The following is a 22,500-nucleotide window of genomic DNA, read 5'->3' on the forward strand; positions in this document are numbered from 1 at the left end:
CATCAATGTACACGACCACCCCTTGCCCCTGCATATCCCGGAAGATCTCATCCACGAAGGATTGGAAGACTGACGGAGCATTCATCAACCCGTATGGCATGACGAGATACTCGTAATGACCCGAAGTTGTACTAAATGCTGTTTTCCATTCGTCGCCCTCCCTAATGCGCACCAAGTTATACGCGCTCCTGAGATCCAGTTTTGTGAAAAACCGCACTCCGTGCAATGACTCCATCATGGTCGCAATCAGAGGGAGTGGATAACTAATCTGATTGATACCACGGTAATCAATGCATGGGCGCAACCCTCCATCTTTTTTCTTCACAAAAAAGAAGCTTGAGGACGCAGGGGAAGTGGAGGGCCATATGTATCCCTGTCTCAATGATTCGGCTATGTAAGTCTCCATAGCCTTTCTCTCCTCTTGAGACAAGGGATACACGTGGCTCCGTGGGAGCGCTGCTCCTGCCTGGAGGTCTATCGCACAATCCCCCTGTCTGTGAGGAGGCAGCTGCGTCGCCCTCGCTTTACTGAACACAAGTGCCAAATCCCCATATTCAGGTGGAATGTGCAATGCGGGCACTTGGTTTGGACTTTCCACCGAGGTCGCCCCCACGGAAACACCCAGACGTCGCCCCTCACACTGAGCAGACCACTCCTTGAGAGCTCTCTGTTGCCACGAAATGGCAGGGTTATGGGTACTTAACCAGGGAATTCCCAGCACCACCGGGTACGCAGGGGAGTCGATCAGATATAGCTGAATAGTCTCCTCATGACCCCCCTGCGCACACATCCTAAGTGGTGCTGTGACTTCCCTAATCAACCCCGACCCCAACGGGCGGCTATCTAAAGCATGAACGGGAAAAGGATCGTCAACAGGCAGGAGGGGAATCCCTAAATCTAAACAAAACTTCCGATCAACAAAATTCCCAGCAGCGCCTGAATCTACTAGCGCCTTATGCTGGGAATGAGGTGCAACCTGTGGAAAACTAACAGGTATACAAAAGTGCACAACAGAGAGCTCTGGGTAAGTGGGGCGTCTACTCACCTGGGAATGCTCCCCAGTGCGTGGCCTGTGGGTACCCCTCTGGACTCCCATCGGTGCAGGGTGTTGATGACGTCCTGCAGAGCGGTCCCCAGTTGTCGGATCTGGTCATCCTGGCCGCGGACGTGCTCCTCCAGCGACTCAGGTGCTGCTGTTGCTCCTGCTGATTCCATCTTAAGGTGTGTAATTCTGTCGCGAACTCTGATGCGGAAGTGGTGTGAATCAAATGCAGGACACAGGAGCTAAGTCAAACCAGACTTTACTTGCATAAACCAAAATAACAAAACGGGTCTAACCAACCCGGAGGCGAACAATATGCCACAGTGCGTAAAACACTCCAAAACCGACTGCGCACAAAACAACGGTGCGACGGTACAAAATGAGCGACTGGCAAACAGCACTGCACCAAACGACAGGTGAAAACAATTACACACAACAAATTAACACAGTTAATTTATTTCAATTTACTGATTTCCTTAAATGAACTGTAACTAGGTCAAATCTATGAAATTGTTGCATGTTGCGCTAATATTTTTGTTCAGTGTATATATGACAAACTTAGGAATACTGTTTACACCAGACAACTACTATAAATATAAGCTTTTATAAATTAATACAATAAAGCCTGAATTTATTCACACAAGTACACTGAACTTTTTCGTTTTCTCTTGAGCTGTTTCTACAATGAGAGGAATGATTAATAACCACCTATATATACTTTGGCATGTTGGAATAAAACAAAACATCGAATAAAGTATTCCAATAACAGTAACTAGATTTGTTGTCAAAATCCATTTTAACCTGGCTTCATATTTGACTAACAATTCAGCATTCACAGCAGGATAACCACACATATTGTAACAAACTGGTGTATTGGAGAAACTCACCGTGAACCGCTCTCATATTATCCCTGCAGCAGCCTGTAGAGGGGGCTTGTATACCATAGATCTGGGAGCTACAGTATCCAAACGTTATACTTTAAATTACATGATGTGTTTATCTAAATAAAATACACAATTATTTAGTAATATTGCTATGGATAGATTACTTTAATATTAGTAAGTAACTGAAAAAAATATTCTGTCTTTTGAAATGTTTACTCTCATTTTAACAAACGACTGGATGGAAAATGAAAGTGTTCTCATATCTTCAACTGACTCTCTGATATACTTTCCTGGTGCCAGCAGTCAGGTAAGAGGCTCTAGTGAGTTAATACCTAAAACATTTTATTAATAAGGGTTTTCTGTTGTAAAAAAGTAGGCATGTAATGCAAATCTAACAGTGGATTTTTTGATGTGTCCGTTACATATTTCCATTGTATATTTTGACCATACCTTTAGTCTTGACATTGAACTAAAACACATTGCATCACTTCTATTAGTTTCTGTGTCTCAATTGCCATGAATGTAAACCCAATATTTGAATTGTATTTTATTTTTATTAGCAAACATTACTCAGATGGGACTGTGAATTAAAAACAAACCAATGGTATAAAGCGATTGGATATATTTGGTTATGACTTGGCAAATGGAATGATTAACAGCACAGGGTTTGTTTCCCTGACAGGTGCATCATGGAATCTTTGATTCACAAAGTCTGTTTGCTAACTTTCCTCATCATCTTCGATGCCACTTCATCTGTTGCAGGTAATACATATGACAAGTATATGCTATATTAGTCCAGACATATAGTCCCAGTCAAAAGTTTGGACACACCTACGTATTCCAGGGTTTTTCTTTATTTTTACTATTTTCTACATTGTAGAATAATAGTGAAGACATCAAAACTATGAAATAACACATTTGGAATCATATGTAGTAAAAAAAAGTGTTAAACAAATCAAAATATATTTGATATTTGATATTCTTCAAATTGCCACTCTTTGCCTTGATGACAGCTCTGCACACTCTTGGCATTCTCTCAACCAGCTTCATGAGGTAGTAACCTGGAATGCATTTCAATTAACAGGTGTGCCTTCTTAAAAGTTAATTTGTGGAATTTATTTCCTTCTTAATGCGTTTTAGCCAATCAGTTGTGATGTGACAAGGTAGGGGGGGTATACACAAGATAACTCTATTTGGTAAAAGACCAGGTCCATATTGTGGCAAGAACAGCTGAAATAAGCAAAGAGAAATGACAGTCCATCATTACTTTAAGACATGAAGGTCAGACAATACGGAACATTTCAATAACTTTTAAAGTTTCTTCAAGTGCAGTTGCAAAAACCATCAAGCGCTATGATGAAACTGGCTCTCAGGAGGACTACCACAGAAATGGAAGACCCAGAGTTACCTCTGCTGCAGAGGATAAGTTAATTAGAGGCACCAACCTCAGAAATTGCAGCCCAAATTAATGCTTCACAGAGTTCTAGTAACAGACACATCTCAACATCAACTGTTCAGAGTGGACTGTGTGAATCAGGCCTTCATGGTCGAATTGCTGCAAAGAAACCACTACTAAAGGCCACCAATGAGAAGAAGAGACCTGCTTGGGCCAAGAAACACTAGCAATGGACATTAGACCGGTGGAAATGTGTCCTTTGGTCTGGAGTCCAAATTGGAAATGTTTGATTCCAACTGCCGTGTCTTTGTGAGACACAGTGTGGGTGAACAGATGATCTCTGCATGTGTATTTCCCACCATAAAGCATGGAGGAGGAGGTGTTATGGTGTCGGGGTGTTTTACTGGTGACACAGTGATTTATTTAGAATTCAAGGCACACTTAACTAGCATTGCTACCACAGCATTCTACAGCAATACGCCATCCCATCTGGTTTGGGTTTAGTGGGACATTCATTTGTTTTTCCACAGGACAATGACCCAACACACCTCCAGGCTGTGTAAGGGCAATTTTACCAAGAAGAGAGTGATGGAGTGCTGCATCAGATGACCTGGCCTCCACAATCCCCTGACCTCAACCCAATTGAGATGGTTTGGGATGAGACGGAACGCAGAGTGAAGGAAAAGCAGCCAACAGGTGCTCAGTATATGTGGGAACTCCTTCAAGATGGTTGTAAAAGCATTCCAGGTCGAACTGGTTGAGAAAATGCCAAGAGTGTGCAAAGCTGTCATCAAGGCAAAGGGTGGCTACTTTGAAGAATCTCAAATATAAAATATATTTTGATTTGTTTTACACTTTTTTGTTTACTACATGATTCCATTTGTGCTATTTCATAGTTTTGATCTCTTCACTATTATTTTACAATGTAAAAAATATAAAAAATAAAGAAAAACCCTTGAATGAGTAGGTGTCCAAACTTTTGACCGGTAGTGTATGTATACATGTTTTTTTTTCCACAAATGCATGAAAGTTGGTACCCTTGTAGTACAGTTTGGGGCCCTGAACATTGTCAGAAAGGGAGCTTTTGCAAAATCACCTTCTCACGGCTGTGGCAGCCATTTTGCTATTCCGCCATAGCCGGACAATGTATCTTCCTTCATATCTGCTGAACTAAAGTCAGAAAAGGTGATGTCTACACCTATGTTTGATGATGACAATGGTGCCAACTGCAACATAATGAGAAGTTCAGATTATTATGCAAAGTTGAACTTGGGTAAACCATTAAATCAAATTAGTTAGCTGTTTCTGACAACATACACAGTATAACATTATGTCTGTTGTTGATTTGTAAATTGGATAAAACGTTTTTTCTTTACATAATGCTTGAAAGTGAAGCTTAGTTTGGGGTTTCATAGATTTTTATATTTTGGGGTTCCATGTGGCTCAGTTGGTAGACCATGGTGCTTGTAATGCCAGGGTTGTGGGTTTGATTCCCACAAGGGACAAGTATGGAAAATATGTAGTGATGTAAAAAATTTGAAAACAAAAAAATATGAAATCATCTGAATTCATTTGATATGGCCAAAAAGTATTATTTGATTGAAAAAAGGCCTAAAGTGGGGTCCAGAATTATTGCATCTGTTAAGAAAGATGAACAAAAAAGACTATTAAATAAATAATACAAATACTGTGCCTAATTGTATTTTATGCTAAATGTTTGAAGAATTATACACACTGAGTGTACAACACGTTAAGACTGACCAGATGAACTCAGGTGAAAGCTATGATCAATAGTTAAATCCACTTCAAAAAAGTGTAGATGAAGGAGAGGAAACAGGTTAAAGAAGGATTTTTAAGCCTTCAGACAATTGAGAAATGGATTGTGTATGTGTACCATTCAGAGGGTGAATGGGCAAGACAAAAGATTTAAGTGCATTTGAACAGGCTATGGTAGTGACAGGCGCACCGGTTTGTGTCAAGAACTGCAACGCTGCTGGGTTTTTCACGCTCAACAGTTTCCTGTGTGTATCAAGAATGGTGCACCACCCAAAGGACATCCAGCCAACTTGATACAACTGTGGGAAGCATGGGAGTCAACATGGGCCAGCATCCCCGTGGAATGCTTTCGACACCTTGTAGAGTCCATGCCCCGACGAATTGAGGCTGTTATTGGATCCCCTGTTTTCAATACTCTGGCACCCTCCCCTCGGGAGGATAATGCCACTGAGCCTTTTGTAAGATGTTCTATGAGATTGGAGAATAATAATAAATAAAATAATAATAAATAATAATAATAATAATAATAATAATAATAATAATAATAATAAATAATAAATAAAGAGAACACATTGGGAGGAAACTTAGACCATTCCTCCATAAAGAGTCTTTCCAGATCCATGGTTCACACAGTGCTTTTAACATAGTGTTTTCAACGTACATATTTTACACACATTGTATATGTGTATTTATACAGTAATTATGAATTTTGTCCTCACCTGGGATTTGAACTCACAATCTTTTGGTTCACATTCATTCCGACCTTCCTGCTACGCCACCATGTCTGTGTTCAAAACTGATTTCCCGTGTATTCCTACACTTTGGACTTCAAAGTGATTGTCAGCTTTGTTAAAAATACACTCTACAAAAACGATTATATTTATCATAGTGATTCAGGAGTAACATTGAAACAGAATAATATGCCCCACCAACATTAGGCAACCATACAGGAAACCCTCATTAGCCTGCTGAGACCCAACAATTCATTTTTGTCTTATCTAGTAGACTTCAGTTCTTGGTCCGTATCTCTGAGACCATAAAAGCCACTGTATTAAGTCCTGTTGTCCCTTTGGGAGGACATTCTGGGCTTTTCAATGATATCACATGCGTGGTGTGACCGTGACAACTTTATCTTCCTGGTTCTTAAAAAAAATGGCTTCTGGGCCACAGACTTTACATTTTTGGACTTTGATCAAAGCTGCTCAGAATCAAGTTAATAATTGTCCAATTATCGGCAACAACGTAACATCAACAGAAAACTAGCAGTGCTCAAGGACACTTGACATAGAGTAATAATAATAATGTTCTGAGAATGTCCTGAAAACGTTCTTGGGGGCATCCCTGGAACAAACCTGGAACTGATTCAATCAAATTAATGTCAGATACTGTATGCCTTTTAAAGCAAAATATTCTCAATGACATTTGACACCTGGGTTTTCACATGTGCAAAACATTTTTCATGTGTATTTTCATGGTTTCACATTTATTTCACATTTATTTCAAATTAGATCACGTTGTTACATGTACTCACGTTGTCACATGTAGTTTCATGTTATCACATGTTGCTTCACATGTTGTCACATGTTATAATATTAACGTTATCACACGAGATCACATGTTGACATGTGAAATTCATTTGGTTATTTTGATAAGGGATCCTTTGTCTGCTATCTTCAATTCAAACCACAGGTTTTCAATGGGATTCATCAAGCCAAAACTGCTCCAGCTCCTTCAAGTTGGATGGGTTCCGCTGGTGTACAGAAATCTTTAAGTCATACCACAGATTCTCAATTGGATTGAGGTCTGGGCTTTGACTAGGCCATTCCAAGATATTTAAATGTTTCCCCTTAAACCACTCAAGTGTTGCTTTAGCAGTATGCTAAGGGTCATTGTCCTGCTAGAAGGTGAACCTGCGTCCCAGTCTCAAATGTAAATCTCTTGAAGACTGAAACAGGTTTCCCTCAAGAATGTCCCTGTATTTAGCGCCATCCATCATTCCTTCAATTCTTACCAGTTACCCAGTCCCTGCAGATGAAAAACATCCCCACAGCATGATGCTGCCACCACCATGCTTCACTGTGGGGATGATGTTCTCGGGGTGATGAGAGGTGTTGGGTTTGCGCCAGACATAGCGTTTTCCTTGATGGCCAAAAAGCTCAATTTTAGTATCATCTGACCAGAGTACCTTCTTCCATATGTTTGGGGAGTCTCCCACATACAGTGGGGAAAAAAAGTATTTAGTCAGCCACCAATTGTGCAAGTTCTCCCACTTAAAAAGATGAGAGAGGCCTGTAATTTTCATCATAGGTACACGTCAACTATGACAGACAAATTGAGGAAAAAATTTCCAGAAAATCACATTGTAGGATTTTTTATGAATTTATTTGCAAATTATGGTGGAAAATAAGTATTTGGTCACCTACAAACAAGCAACATTTCTGGCTCTCACAGACCTGTAACTTCTTCTTTAAGAGGCTCCTCTGTCCTCCACTCGTTACCTGTATTAATGGCACCTGTTTGAACTTGTTATCAGTATAAAAGACACCTGTCCACAACCTCAAACAGTCACACTCCAAACTCCACTATGGCCAAGACCAAAGAGCTTTCAAAGGACACCAGAAACAAAATTGTAGACCTGCACCAGGCTGGGAAGACTGAATCTGCAATAGGTAAACAGCTTGGTTTGAAGAAATCAACTGTGGGAGCAATTATTAGGAAATGGAAGGCATACAAGACCACTGATAATCTCCCTCGATCTGGGGCTCCACGCAAGATCTCACCCCGTGGGGTCAAAATTATCACAAGACCGGTGAGCAAAAATCCCAGAACCACACGGGGGGACCTAGTGAATGACCTGCAGAGAGCTGGGACCAAAGTAACAAAGCTTACCATCATTAACACACTACGCCGCCAGGGACTTAAATCCTGCAGTGCCAGACGTGTCCCCCTGCTTAAGCCAGTACATGTCCAGGCCCGTGCTAGAGTGCATTTGGATGATCCAGAAGAGGATTGGGAGAATGTCATATGGTCAGATGAAACCAAAATATAACTTTTTGGTAAAAACTCAACTCGTCGTGTTTGGAGGACAAAGAATGCTGAGTTGCATCCAAAGAACACCATACCTACTGTGAAGCATGGGGGTGGAAACATCATGCTTTGGGGCTGTTTTTCTGCAAAGGGACCAGGACGACTGATCCGTGTAAATGAAAGAATGAATGGGGCCATGTATCGTGAGATTTTGAGTGAAAACCTCCTTCCATCAGCAAGGGCATTGAAGATGAAACGTGGCTGGGTCTTTCAGTATGATAATGATCCCAAACACACCGCCCGGGCAACGAAGGAGTGGCTTCGTAAGAAGCATTTCAAGGTCCTGGAGTGGCCTAGCCAGTCTCCAGATCTCAACCCCATAGAAAATCTTTGGAGGGAGTTGAAAGTCTGTGTTGCCCAGCGACAGCCCCAAAACATCACGCTCTAGAGGAGATCTGCATGGAGGAATGGGCCAAAATACCAGCAACAGTGTGTGAAAACCTTGTGAAGACTTACAGAAAACGTTTGACCTGTGTCATTGCCAACAAAGGGTATATAACAAAGTATTGAGAAACTTTTGTTATTGACCAAATACTTATTTTCCACCATAATTTGCAAATAAATTCATTAAAAATCCCACAATGTGATTTTCTGGATTTTTTTTCCTCATTTTGTCTGTCATAGTTGACGTGTACCTAAGATGAAAATTACAGGCCTCTCTCATCTTTTTAAGTGGGAGAACTTGCACAATTGGTGGCTGACTAAATACTTTTTTTCCCCACTGTACCTTTTGGCGAACACCAAACGTGTTTGCTTATTTTTACTTTAAGCAATGGCTTTTTTTCTTTTAAAGCCCAGCTCTGTGGAGTGTACTGCTTAAAGTGGTCCTATGGACAGATACTCCAATCTCCGCTGTGGAGCTTTGCAGCTCCTTCAGGGTTATCTTTGGACTCTTTGTTGCCTCTCTGATTAATGCACTCCTCGCCTGGTCCGTGAGTTTTAGTGGGCGGCCCTCTCTTGGCAGGTTTGTTGTGGTGCCATATTCTTTCCATTTTTTAGTAATGGATTTAATGGTGCTCCGTGGGATGTTCAAAGTTTCCGATATTCTTAGATTTTTTTGAAACAAGTTATGTTTTTCATTTCACTTCACCAATTTGGACTATTTTGTCTATGTCCCTTACATGAAATCCAAATAAAAATCCATTTAAATTACAGGTTGTAATGCAACAAAATAGGAAAAACGCCAAGCGGGATGAATACTTTTGCAAGGCACTGTACCTATTCTGTGGACTTTGTTATAGATTTTCACCAAAGACCTCTATTTTCATATCATGTAGAGAAAATACTGTATGTATTACTTACTCTTTCTCTGAGTAAATGTATTAGTAGAAACCAATTTTTTTTGCATACAAATGACAGATTAAGGATCTTAATTAGAGCCAGTTTACTACAGCAGGAAAACAGTATCCTGCAGCAAATGGAAATATGAATATTGTGTGGATTATAATTCATGAAATGTTTTGTAGGGGTTGATAAAAAAAAATGTTAGGGCAAATTAAGTCTGAAACTTCAAAGTGGAAAATACAAACGTTAGAAGCATTTTAAAAGTTTGAGTGATCAAATTAAGGTCCTACATCTGTAGATCAGTATTTGTATTATTTATCTTTCTACTAATCTTTATCATCTTTATTGGGGCTCTGCTGGTTTAGCACTGTTAAAAGGGAACTGGGAAGGTGTAACTGTCTTTGTGCTCAATATGAGCTGCTATTATCTGTCTGAACTTCACACCCCATACTTTATACCCTCTGTAACACCTTCTCCTTTCCTCCTCTCTCCCTCCAGACCTCAGCCTCATAGTCCCTCCTGACGTTGTAGTTGCCTCTGCTGGTGATGACATCATCCTTCCCTGTCATCTCTCTCCTCAAAGTAGTGCTGTTGCCATGGATATCAGGTGGTTTAAGGACGGAGAATTCACTAACCCCCTGTATTTGTATAAGAGCGGAATGGGGGAAGACGGGAAGAGCTATAAGGGCAGAGTGAGTCTCTTCTACCAGGAGCTGGAGAGAGGCAACATATCACTGCTGTTGAAGAATGTCAAGGTGTCAGATAGCGGACGCTATAAATGTCAGGCCAGCCACTTGGATTGGATCCAGGAACCAGCCGTTGTGCTACAAGTTAAAAGTAAGTTAAGCTTATCAAGACCCTAACAGGTGTCCAATTGTCAATGGTGATAATGTCAAATTAAATCAAATCAAATCAAATCAAATTGTATTGGTCACATGCGCCGAATACAACAGGTGCAGACATTACAGTGAAATGCTTACTTACAGCCCTTAACCAACCGTGCATTTATTTTAAACAAAAAAAGTAAGAATAAAACAACAACAAAAAAAGTGTTGAGAAAAAAAGAGCAGAAGTAAAATAAAGTGACAGTAGGGAGGCTATATATACAGTAATGTCAATTTCAACCGTAAAATAACATCTTTCTGAGCAGAGCAGGGCAGTGTCCCCAGGATCTCCATGAGGAAGCACCACAGAGTGTTCATCCAGCTCAGCTGCAGCTCAGAGAACTGGTACCCAGAGCCTCACATGCTGTGGACGGACCTCAGTGGGAAGGAGATCACCTCAGCAGAGACAGAGATACCCAAACAGAAGGAGGGGGGCGACCTGTACTCCATCACCAGTCACATGAGAATAGGGATGGACCAACTGGAGGGGGTCACATGTGTGGTGATGTCACAGGACCAGGGAACCAAGATGGAGTCTGCACTGCAGATGACTGGTGAGTTTAGGCACTGCAATGTACGGCCAACTAGCCAAAAACAAGTGTAAAAAATGCAAGCTACTGTAGATGTGACTGATGACCGACCTTGACTTTGGTTCCATTTTTATGATATAGACGCACTGATGTGTACAGGGTTTTCTCTTAATTTTTTTAGGGCCATTGCCAGGTAGAATTAGATCCATACCCATGGGAACAACTGGGTCCAGGGTGAACTGAGCCACAGTCAGATGTTAAAGTGATATATCACTCATATCACTGCAGTCCTCAAAATTGGTCTATTATCAAAATGAGTCAATCATTCCAGGCCATCTGTTATGTAGATTTAGGTATATGCCACAATACCAAATTATTGAGAAAAATATGCATTGCCTAATTCCATTATTGCAGACTGTGGGTCAAGCAGCATCGTAGGCCGAGGTGTCCTAGGACATGGAGTTACCACAGCATTAGACCACCTTTGAGTTCTGAAAACGTTTGACAAACTTTTATTTTAGAGTGAAGTACTTACAGTAATTAACGTCTGTAGAAACCCGGCAAGTATAAACCAGAAAATGAAGCATGATTCATAAACTAGGGAACATCACCAGGGGGACAAAAATGTTTCTAAAACACAGTCATCAATCATGATCCAGTATATACACTTAACAGGAATATAAATGCAAGTTTCATGAGCTGAAATAAAAGATCCCAGAAATGTTCCATGCGCACAAAAAGCTTGTTTCTCTCAAATTCTGTGCACAAATCTGTTTACACCGCTGTTTGTAGGCATTATTTCATTTGACTGAATTCCTCATATGAACTGTAACTCAGTAAAATATTTGAAATTTTTGCATGTCGCATTTATATTTTTGACCAGGATAGTTGGATAATGTTACACTAGGGTATTTTTTATATTTTTTAACCTTACAGATTTAGGATTCTATCTTTTTACAGAGGAGTTCTACCTCAGCAGGCTCCCTGACCGCGTCTACATCTCTGCATTTGTGATTCCTGTGTTTCTGGCACTGGTGTGTATCACTGCATCTGTGCTCTTTGTCATGCATCAGAAAAGAGGTTGGTCTCTCGTTCTATTTTAATAAGAACACATTTTGTGTTTTTCGTGAACATCTCTATTCACGTGATGTTTTTCAAAGGGTTTCACCGATCATTTAATTTAAGAGATATGTTTTTTACTTCCAGATATTCAGGAGAAACTGAAGCCTATTAGTAAGATAAAATATGTATACTTTCATTAACTGACTTCTGTAACATATCAATAATTAATTTAATGAAATAACAGATTTGTAGTATTCAAAATCCTAAAGTTTTACAGAATGTTTTTTCTTCTTTATTCTTCAGAGGAAGTCAAAGCAGAACTAGAAGAGAAGAAGAAAGGTATCTCACATCCTCAATATTAATATATGAAGTATTATGTTTGATTTCACTCAATCTTTGTATGGTTTAATATGGATTTTCTCAGAAAGATTAACGATATTCCTCTTCCAGAACTAACCAAAATTGATAAGTTATTGGGTATGTATAACATGCTATACAGTCGATTTAACATTATTTAGTTCATTAATATCAAATACAGAATGATGCACAGTAACAAAGTCATTTTGTATCCATACAGGAATAACTGGGAAAATTCCAGACACCGGTAATCATATGCTCCTTTTCCAAGTCAATGTGAAATAATTTTATTATACCCCATTATATACCATATAGTTTTGTTCATGAGAGGAGACCCATTATGTAACACATGAATTACCTTTTTCTATACAGTTTGGACCTTAATGGTGTATCATCATGCAGGTAACACACACACACGCACACACACACACACACACACACAATGTATTTGAAGGACAACTTACATATTACTTTTGGACAAATGTCTAGCATAGTTTCATTTCAACAGTCAAGTGTTATATCTTTCTTCAACAGTCAAGTGTTATAGCTTTCTTCAACAGTCAAACGTTTCTTTCTTTCAGTGGATGTGACTCTGGACCGTGACACTGCACATCCCAGACTAACTGTATTTGATGATAATAAATCTGTTAAGATTGGAGACCTACGTAGAGAAAGTGGCACTGAGAAGAGGTTTGAGGAAAAGCAGTGTGTCTTGGGAATAAAGGGATATGATACAGGTACACGTTACTGGGAGGTTGACCTGGGGAAGAAGACTCAGTGGAGTGTTGGAGTCACACAGGACCCAGAGAAGAGAGGTTCAAACATCCAAATGATTCCAGAGAATGGCTACTGGAGCATACGTTTGGAAAATGGAGAATTGAAAACAGTTGAAAAGTCTTCAAATGTCCTTCCCATTGAACTGAAACCTGTGAAGCTGGGGGTGTTAGTGGACTATAAGGGGGGAAAGATAGTATTTTTCAACGTTGAGAAGAAATGCCACATCCACTCCTTCCTTGAAACATTTACTAAGAAACTCTATCCGTTATTTGGTCCTTTGATTGATTGTAAAGAGGAACTCAAAATCTCACCTGACCCCCTCAAGCTGAGAAGTGAACCTGTAAAAGATAGCAGTTGTCAGGCAAGGCCATAGCATTGTTTGTTCAGTCTTTGGTTACTACTGCCTGTGCCTGTGGTATTATTAGTACTCTAATACCCCACATCTCTCTGTGGTTTTATTAGGACTCTAATACCCCACAACTCTCTGTGGTTTTATTAGTACTCTAAAACCCCACAACTCTCTGTGGTTTTATTTGACCATGGGGAAAATAACTGATACGTAGAGTGCAATGCGGATTATCTTCCATTGTTTGAGCAATTATTTAGCTTTAGCAATTATTAACTTTGTTAAGACTGAGTTACTTCAATCTTTTACTTATTTTATCCCACACAAATTCATCTGAGCGATGTGAGATGGAACATTTCCACCTTTTTTATGGCAGTACTGTTTTCTGATGTTTTAGATGTAACTGTAAAAGTCTACTAAAATCTCTGTTTTGAATCTGGATATACTCATTACTGTAACATGAGACAATATCATTTGTTGGAATGATGTATGGACTAATGTATTCTGTTTTGTCATATTCATTTGTCATATTAATGTTTTGTTATGTTCATATTGTATAGCGATAGTTCTTTTAAAAACAAATCATAGAATCACTTTATATCCCAGACTGATTGAACTAAAATGTTGGTAGAAATATCTGTAATGACAATATGGTGAAACTAGATGTTACACTGGACAACTAACTACAAGCTTCACTGGGCCGATGTATTATGTCAAGTCTCTGGCTAACTAGCTTGCATTCTTAGTCATTGTCAAGATAATCATGGTTGTGTGTAATGGATGGTTATTCAATTTGTCAAAACAACTACATACAAGCCAGTAGGAGCTCGTTGTTTCTCTCAATCATAGTCATCAATAGATCTACATCCAGATACCAAATAAGAAATGAGATTTTTCACAAATCAACATTTAATATTTTTAAAATAGAAATGCTTGTTTAATGTCACAAGCAAAAAACTACTTAAATAATGAATGTATAATACATTAATAAATAATCTAGAACACAACTTTGATGCCTGGTTCGATGACCGCAAAGGATTATAGAAATGAATCCATAATTCTGAAAATTACTTATTTGAACATTATTCACATTATAATTGTACATGATATACTCAGTATTCAAGAAAAAACATGTTTGATTGTGTGTGCGTGTGCGTGTGTGTGTGAGAGTTAGGCTACATGGAGGTGATTATTGGGTAGTTTGGTTTATCAGGCTGACACAGTATTCACTTGAAGTTATTGAGGGATGATGAGGTTTTGGCAATGTGAAGATAAGAATTCCAGAGTATGGTACCTCTGTATCTGATAGAAAATGTAACTATGTGAGGTGCGGCAGTGGGAGGGTGAAGGTTATCGCAGTGTCTTGTGTAATATAGATGGATTTCAGAATTAACCTGGAAGAATCCAATTGAAGGGTTTAGGTCAACTGTCTGGGAGGTAGGAGTATTTGTAGATGAAAGTACATAATTGGTAGAAGGTGGCGATGGGGTGAGGTTGTGTTTCTCTAAGCGGGAGGTAAGCTTGGCTTCTTCTTTATGTGGTGTCGAGTAAAGCTTAAACCACGTATTTAGATTGTAGGTAGGTATTGTAGTTAGTTATTGTAGGTAGTTTATCTAGGTAGTTATTGTAGGTAATTATTGTAGGTAAGTATTGTATTCGGCTGAGCCCTGTGAAGCACGAGGCTAGCTAACCCACTACCTGGACCAATAAACCTAGTTAGCTAGCGGGTAGCTACAGGTAACTATTAGCAACTGTGGATAGTTGTTTCCAATGTTATTTCATGCGTAAGAGTACCTGTAATTATGCAAGCTAGCTACCTACCATTCAGCTGTTTATCTAACATCAATATATGAAGCGTTAACATTAGGTAGTTAGTAGCTACTGTACTCGAAATGTAGCTAGCTTGTTGCTACCTGGATAGCTAACTAAACAATAGCTGGAACGACCTAGCTGTAACGTTTGGAGATGTAACGTTTGGAGCTGTGAATACTGTACCAAGCTAGCTAGCTGAATAAACTAAGTTAGAGTCTATTCCTAGAAAACATAGAACCGCTCTAGCATAATAATAAGTTATAATTTCTAAAATGGAAGTTTGGAGAATTATATTTGAGTGTTTCAGTGAAACGTAAGTGAGGGAGGCCCCGCTCTCTCGCTTTCCCAGATGTTTAGTTAATTTCATTCCGATCTCCTTTGCATTATTGTAGCCTTTTCTGTAGCCTGTCAACTATGTGTCTGTCTATCCCTGTTCTATCCTCTCACCACAGGCCATACAAACACTTCACACCGCGTGGCTGCTGCCACTCTAATCTGGTGGTCCCTGCACGCACAACCCACATGGAGTTCCAGGTCTCCGGCAGCCTCTGGAACTGCCATTCTGCGGCCAACAAGGCAGAGTTCATCTCTGCCTATGCTACCCTCCAGTCCCTCGACTTCTTGGCGCTGACGGAAACATGGATTACCACAGAAAACACTGCTGCTCCTGCTGCTCTTTCCTCGTCTGATCATGTGTGATCTCGCATACCCCGAGAGCATCTGGTCAGCGCGGCGGTGGCACAGGAATCCTCATCTCTCCCAAGTGGACTTTCTCTCTTTTCCCCCTGACCCATCTGTCTATCTCCTCATTTGAATTCCATGCTGTTACAGTCACTAGCCCATTCAAGCTTAACATCCTTATCATTTATCGCCCTCCAGGTTCCCTTGGAGAGTTCATCAATGAGCTTGACGCCTTGATAAGCTCCTTTCCTGAGGATGGCTCACCCCTCACAGTTCTGGGTGACTTTAACCTCCCTACGTCTGCCTTTGACTCATTTCTCTCTGCCTCCTTCTTTCCACTCCTTTCCTCTTTTGACCTCACCCTCTCACCATCCCCCCTACTCACAAGGCAGGCAATACGCTTGATCTCATCTTTACTAGATGCTGTTCTTCTTCTAATCTCACTGTAACTCCCCTCCAAGTCTCCGACCACTACTTTGTATCCTTTTCTCTCTCTCCTCCAACACTACTCACTCTGCCCCTACTCAGATGGTAATGTGCCGTCGCAACCTTCGCTCTCTCTCCCGCTACTCTCTCCTCTTCCATCCTATCATCTCTTCCCTCTGCTAAATCCTTCTCCCTCCGATCTCCTGATTCTGCCTCCTCGACCCTCCTCTCCTCCCTTTCTGCATCTTTTGACTCTCTATGTCCCCTATCCTCCCGGCCGGCTCGGTCCTCCCCTCCTGCTCCGTGGCTTGATGACTCATTGCGAGCTCACAGAACAGGGCTCCGGGCAGCCGAGTGGAAATGGAGGAAAATTAGACTCCAAAATTAGACCCAAAAGAGCGCTGACGACATCGTGCAGTGTAATGTCCTCCGCTCTCCTGCGCAGTCCTCATCCCCTGCCTCAGGTGGACCAGCCACTCACCCGCCTCTCGACCCTCGGGCGGGTGATCGAAGACAGCCCGAAAGAGGCGAGCGAACTCCCCGTATTTGTCCAACGCGGCTCATCCTTTGTTCCAGACCACGTTGGCCCACTCCAGGGATTTCCCTGAGAGGCAGGAGACGAAGGCGGACACCTTCTCCCGCTCCGTTGGGGCCGGGCTGATGCTGGAATAATAGAGCTCTAGTTGGAGGAGGAATACCTGGCGGAGAGCAGCCGTCCCGTCGAACTCCCGTGGTCGGGATATATGGATCCATCTGGGTGCTGGGGTGTGGGTGACTGGATCCGGTCGCCCAGCTGGTCTTGACAGATCGGGTTCTCTCCTCTCCTGGCGTTGGACGACTTGGAGAACCTTATCCATCGCTTCTCCCAAGCTGGCTAGCATTGTTGAATGCTCCTTGACCCGTTCCACGACTCCAGGCATGCACTCCTCTCCCGCTGACTCCATAGCGGGTGGGTGATTCTGTGATGCATGATTTGAAGGTTTCAGGCGAAGGAGGGTAAATCACAGTATACAGACTTTATTCTCTAATACAGCGTAACCACTCTAGTGTGCAAAACAGGCGCACTGGAACAAACAGGCACAAGGGGAAAATAGAGTGAGGGAAAAAAGTATTTGATCCCGTGCTGATTTTGTACGTTTGCCCACTGACAAAGAAATGATCAGTCTATAATTTTTATGGTAGGATTATTTGAACAGTGAGAGACAGAATAACTACAACAAAAATCCAGAAAAATGCATTTAAAAAATGTTATAAATTGATTTGAATTTTAATGAGGGAAATACGTTTTTGACCCCTCTGCAAAAAATGACTTAGTACAAAACCCTTGTTGGCAATCACAGAGGTCAGACGTTTCTAGTAGTTGGCACACATCTCAGGAGGGATTTTGTTCCACTCCTCTTTGCAGATCTTCTCCAAGTCATTAAGGTTTCGAGGCTGACGTTTGGCAACTCGAACCTTCAGCTCCCTCCACAGATTTTCTATGGGATTAAGGTCTGGAGACTGGCTAGGCCACTCCAGGACCTTAATGTGCCTCTTCTTGAGCCACTCCTTTGTTGCCTTGGCCGTGTGTTTTGGGTCATTGTCATGCTGGAATACCCATCCACAACCCATTTTCAATGCCCTGGCTGAGGGAAAGAGGTCGTCCCTTTGATGCGTTGAAGTTGTCCGGTCCCCTTAGCAGAAAAACACCCCCAAAGCATAATGTTTCCACCTCCATGTTTGATGGTGGGGATCGTGTTCTTGGTGTCATAGGCAGCATTCCTCCTCCTCCAAACACGGCGAGTTGAGTTGATGCCAAAGAGCTCGATTTTGGTCTCATCTGACCACAACAGTTTTACCCATCTGAATCATTCAGATGTTCATTGGCAAACTTCAGACGGCCCTAGAAGATCTGCAAAGAAGTGTGGGACAAAATCCCTCCTGTGATGTGTGCAAACCTGGTGGCCAACGTCTGACCTCTGTGATTGCCAACAAGGGTTTTGCCACCAAGTACTAAGTCATGTTTTGCAGAGGGGTCAAATACTTATTTCCCTCGTTAAAATGCAAATCAATGTATAACATTTTTGACATGCGTTATTCTGGATTTTTTTGTTGTTATTCTGTCTCTCACTGTTCAAATAAACCTACCATTAAAATTATAGACTGATCATGTCTTTGTCACTGGGCAAACGTATAAAATCAGCAAGGGATCAAATACGTTTTTCCCTCAATGTATATCCCTTGGGTATGGACAGACTGATAACAAAGTTCAGGGAAGATAAGGCCACTGAGTTTTCAAACCCAGAGGCGCAACAATGCAATACTTCCAGGAACGTGTCTCAAAGCGGACTCGACAGCCAGACTGGGGCTAGATTCTCATGAACACAATGGTGTTCTCTGTTTTGCTTTATGACCCCAAAGGTGTCCCTGGACTCATCTGAACACAACCTATACAAACAAATGGAAGTATGGAGGTAGTTTTGCACCCCAACAAATAAGTGGCTATGTGTGTTTAAAAAAAATATTTTCGGAGCTTTCTCATATCTCCTAGATATAGGACAGACACTTCCAAACCTTGTTTCTTATTATTTATATTTTGACTGTCTTTTTTGCCATTTACGAATGTGTTATTCAAAGTGTTTCTATGGTCTGTAGTAGTGAAGGCTAAATTCTATACTTTATCAAATAATTGTTTTACACACGTCCAGTGAAAAGTTTTACAACACCAACTAATTCAAGGATTATTCTTTATTTTTACTATTTTCTACATTGTAGAATAATAGTGAAGACATCAAAACTATGAAATAACACACATGGAATCATGTAGTAACCAAAAAAGTATTAAACAAATCAAAATATGTTTTATATTTGAGATTCTTCAAATCTTAGTTGTGATTACCATTGTTGTTGACACACGAGAGGCAAAACCTTTTATCTCTATTACGAGAAACCATGAGACATCTGTCTGATGAAAAATGAAACTGACACTTAGAGGAAGAGACGTGTGGATGGAATGACAAATATGCCTTTGTAATAGTTATCATAGTACAGTAAGAGGAACTTACTCTGGAGTGATAGATGCGTAAATATGTGAGATGGAGTACTGTTCAGGTGAGATGGGGACAGGTCTTGGTGAATAGAATTAATAACTGACTGCTAAAACATTCAAAAAAAGAGAAAAATAGTGAAAACTAGACATTTAGCTTGTTCTTCATGGGTCTCTTTAAAGTATCTTTATTACATTCTTCAGAATGTCTTGGGCAACCTGTAGATTTTAAAAGGGCCCAATGTGTAAAGTATGTTGTCTAAAGACTCTGTGTTTCTGTAATTCAGAATTCCCACTAGTTTAATTAACAATTTATGGGCTCAAATTCTCATAATCTCAAACACCAATTTAGGACTGTCTGGGAAAGCCACTGTAGTTAGTTATTTTTGTCAATCACTTTGGTGCAATTTTCAGAAGTATGTAGTGCATTTTCACAACTCTACAACAAATAATTTCACAAAGGTACTTAGGAGGCCTGGCCCGCATTACCGTACCTCCTTGCCGGTCCAAATAAAACATAGAAATATTGATCATTTATTTGACCGTGACGTGTGCCGACAGAAAGACGCGTCGATGTCAGTTAGAAAGCATCCGAGCGAGTGAAACAGCACCTCTCTGTCTCAGTAAATGTAGAACATATATATGATGCTGTCTGGAGCAAAAGATTATGCCATGTCATACTATTTCTGTCCAGACAGCGTCAGATACATGGGATACATACAGAGGGGCGCTGGTTCACTCGCTCGGATGCTTTCTCCGGTGATATACAGTATATAGTTTCAGCAGAGAGGATGAGGCGAAGCGAGATGGCTCACTCTCACCAAGACATGTCCAGTTTAAGCCCAATGCGTTTCTATGGGAATAATATCCAGACCTAAGCTTGTCGCCTGCCTTCCTGCCTTTGGGACAAAGACTCCCATTGTTAGGGCGGAGACATGAGCATCTCATCATTATATACAGATCTCTGGTTTCAGCTTCTTGCAAATTGGAAAGGAAAGTTGGCAGGTTATCATTGCACTGCTAGGATGCCCTAAAGAAAATTGATGTTTCGCCAAAATAAATAAATACATCCATGCCATCCCCTTCTGTTTCACCCTCTTTCCCCCACTCTTTCCTCAACCCTGCTTATTTTTCAGCCAAAAACATGCATGGAATGTGTGGCCAAACCTCATTTAATTTTTTATTTGATAATGCAGTGCCTTATTTAATATAACACTGATGGTGTCTCTAGTCTTCCAATTTCTGTATTTTGCACATATTTAGAACTGGTCAGTAATGTGAAATATATGGGTTTTAAAAGTTGAATAGAAATGTATTGTAAATGTTTAATTTGTCTTGCAATATTGTAGATAAAATTGGATATTTTTTATGTATACATGTATTTTGACCATATACATTATTTTTTTCCCAACTTGGTAATTATTCTTAATGAATTTGAATGTTTGCTTTGTAAGGGCACATCTTAACATCCTTATCATGGGTCTTGGGTCAGAGCCAATGAGCAGGTCATTCTCAGAACTGAAGTTGTCGGGTAAACCTAACTTACAGGTGGATCAGGTTTGTGAGTCATAGGAGTTGGAAATCATGTGACCTTTCCATTGTGGTGATTGTTTACCACATGATCCTGGTGATCCTTGTACCATGAGGTACAACACAGCACTGAAACTACAAGCAAGGAAATGTGAAACCGTAAACCACCTGTAAACTAAAATATAACCTGACATTCTCAGCCAAAGAGAGAAAAAGAGAGAAGTCAGTGGTTCAATGAGTTTGCAGTTGCAGAGTAAACCAATTTATTTCTCAAATGAGAGATGAAACAAAGGTAATGCAAATGTTGTAAATAAAGGAATAAGGCATTACTGTAACTTGTAAATGAGGATACATAATGTATCTCCTATATCATATGTAATATAACAAATATGTAACATACATCATTAGACCCAATGACAATACTGTATCTCCTATCCATTTCATATCACTTTTATTTGTTGGGGCTGAAAAAAAGCATGTGAACAAATAAACTTGCCACCCAGAGCTCTATTTTCATTGTCATGTGACAATGCACTCTAGCAAACTTCAGACGGGCCTGGACATGTACTGGCTTAAGCAGGTGGACACGTCTGGCACTGCAGGATTTGAGGCCCAGGCGGCGTAGTGTGTTACTGATGGTAGGCTTTGTTACTTTGGTCCCAGCTCTCTGCAGGTCATTCACTAGGTCCCCCCGTGTGGTTCTGGGATTTTTGCTCACCGTTCTTGTGATCATTTTGACCCCACGGGGTGAGATCTTGCGTGGAGCCCCAGATCGAGGGAGATTATCAGTGGGCTTGTATGTCTTCCATTTCCTAATAATTGCTCCCACAGTTGATTTCTTCAAACCAAGCTGCTTACCTATTGCAGATTCAGTCTTCCCAGCCTGGTGCAGGTCTACACTTTGTTTCTGGTGTCCTTTGACAGCTCTTTGGTCTTGGCCATAGTGTAGTTTGGAGTGTGACTGTTTGAGGTTGTGGACAGATGTCTTTTATACTGATAACAAGTTCAAACAGGTGCCATTATTACAGGTAACGAGTGGAGGACAAAGGAGCCTCTTAAAGAAGAAGTTACAGGTCTGTGAGAGCCAGAAATCTTGCTTGTTTGTAGGTGACTAAATACATATTTTCCACCATAATATGCAAATAAATTCATAAAAAATCCTACAATGTGATTTTCTGGAGAAAAAAAATCTCAATTTGTCTGTCATAGTTGACGTGTACATATGATGAAAATTACAGGCCTCTCTCATCTTTTTAAGTGGGAGAACTTGCACAATTGGTGGCTGACTAAATAAAAAAAATTCCCACTGTATGTATTATAACAAATATGTAACATACATCATTAACCCCAATGACAATACTGTATCTCCTATCCCTTTCATATCACTTTTATTTGTTGAGGCTTAAAAAAAGCATGTGAACAAATAAACTTGCCACCCAGAGCTCTATTTTCATGTCATGTGACAATGGCACCGGTTCCAATTCAAGTGCCAATGCCGTTTAGCAAACTTCAGGCATTTACATTTGATGGATGGTATGAAAATAGAGCACTTTGGCCACACACACCTGTGGTAGGTTTAGCGTCAAAATAAGGATGCATAA

General features: G+C 40.6%; 1 protein-coding gene across 2 annotated transcripts; it reads left to right on the top strand.

Annotated features, from left to right (window-relative positions):
- Window positions 1–2,129: 2,129 nt before the first annotated feature.
- Window positions 2,130–14,432, top strand: LOC311113140 (butyrophilin subfamily 1 member A1-like). Of its 2 annotated transcripts, none has more exons than XM_084156300.1 (11): window positions 2,130–2,233; window positions 2,609–2,688; window positions 9,968–10,306; window positions 10,620–10,907; window positions 11,844–11,963; window positions 12,090–12,116; window positions 12,249–12,284; window positions 12,396–12,422; window positions 12,523–12,549; window positions 12,675–12,704; window positions 12,884–14,432. In XM_084156300.1, exons 2-11 carry the CDS (start codon window positions 2,616–2,618, stop codon window positions 13,450–13,452), a joined length of 1,536 nt encoding a protein of 511 aa, XP_084012426.1. In that variant the 5' UTR covers window positions 2,130–2,233; window positions 2,609–2,615; the 3' UTR covers window positions 13,453–14,432. The 2 variants fall into 2 exon arrangements, with proteins under 2 accessions (XP_084012426.1, XP_084012427.1); XM_084156301.1 differs by having other exon boundaries at window positions 2,225–2,246.
- The last annotated feature ends 8,068 nt before the right edge of the window (window positions 14,433–22,500 follow it).

The sequence above is a fragment of the Coregonus lavaretus genome (genome assembly GCF_964263955.1).
Source record: "Coregonus lavaretus genome assembly, chromosome: 39".
NCBI lineage: Eukaryota > Metazoa > Chordata > Actinopteri > Salmoniformes > Salmonidae > Coregonus > Coregonus lavaretus.

What these genes read in the sequence shown, in the direction of transcription:
- LOC311113140 (XM_084156300.1), top strand. Translation starts at nt 2,616, where the DNA reads ATGGAATCTTTGATTCACAAAGTCTGTTTGCTAACTTTCCTCATCATC. An exon ending in TGTCATGCATCAGAAAAGAG is followed by an intron (nt 11,964 to 12,089) that starts GTTGGTCTCTCG and finishes TTTTACTTCCAG; the next exon opens with ATATTCAGGAGAAACTGAAG. An exon ending in GGAGAAACTGAAGCCTATTA is followed by an intron (nt 12,117 to 12,248) that starts GTAAGATAAAAT and finishes TTTATTCTTCAG; the next exon opens with AGGAAGTCAAAGCAGAACTA.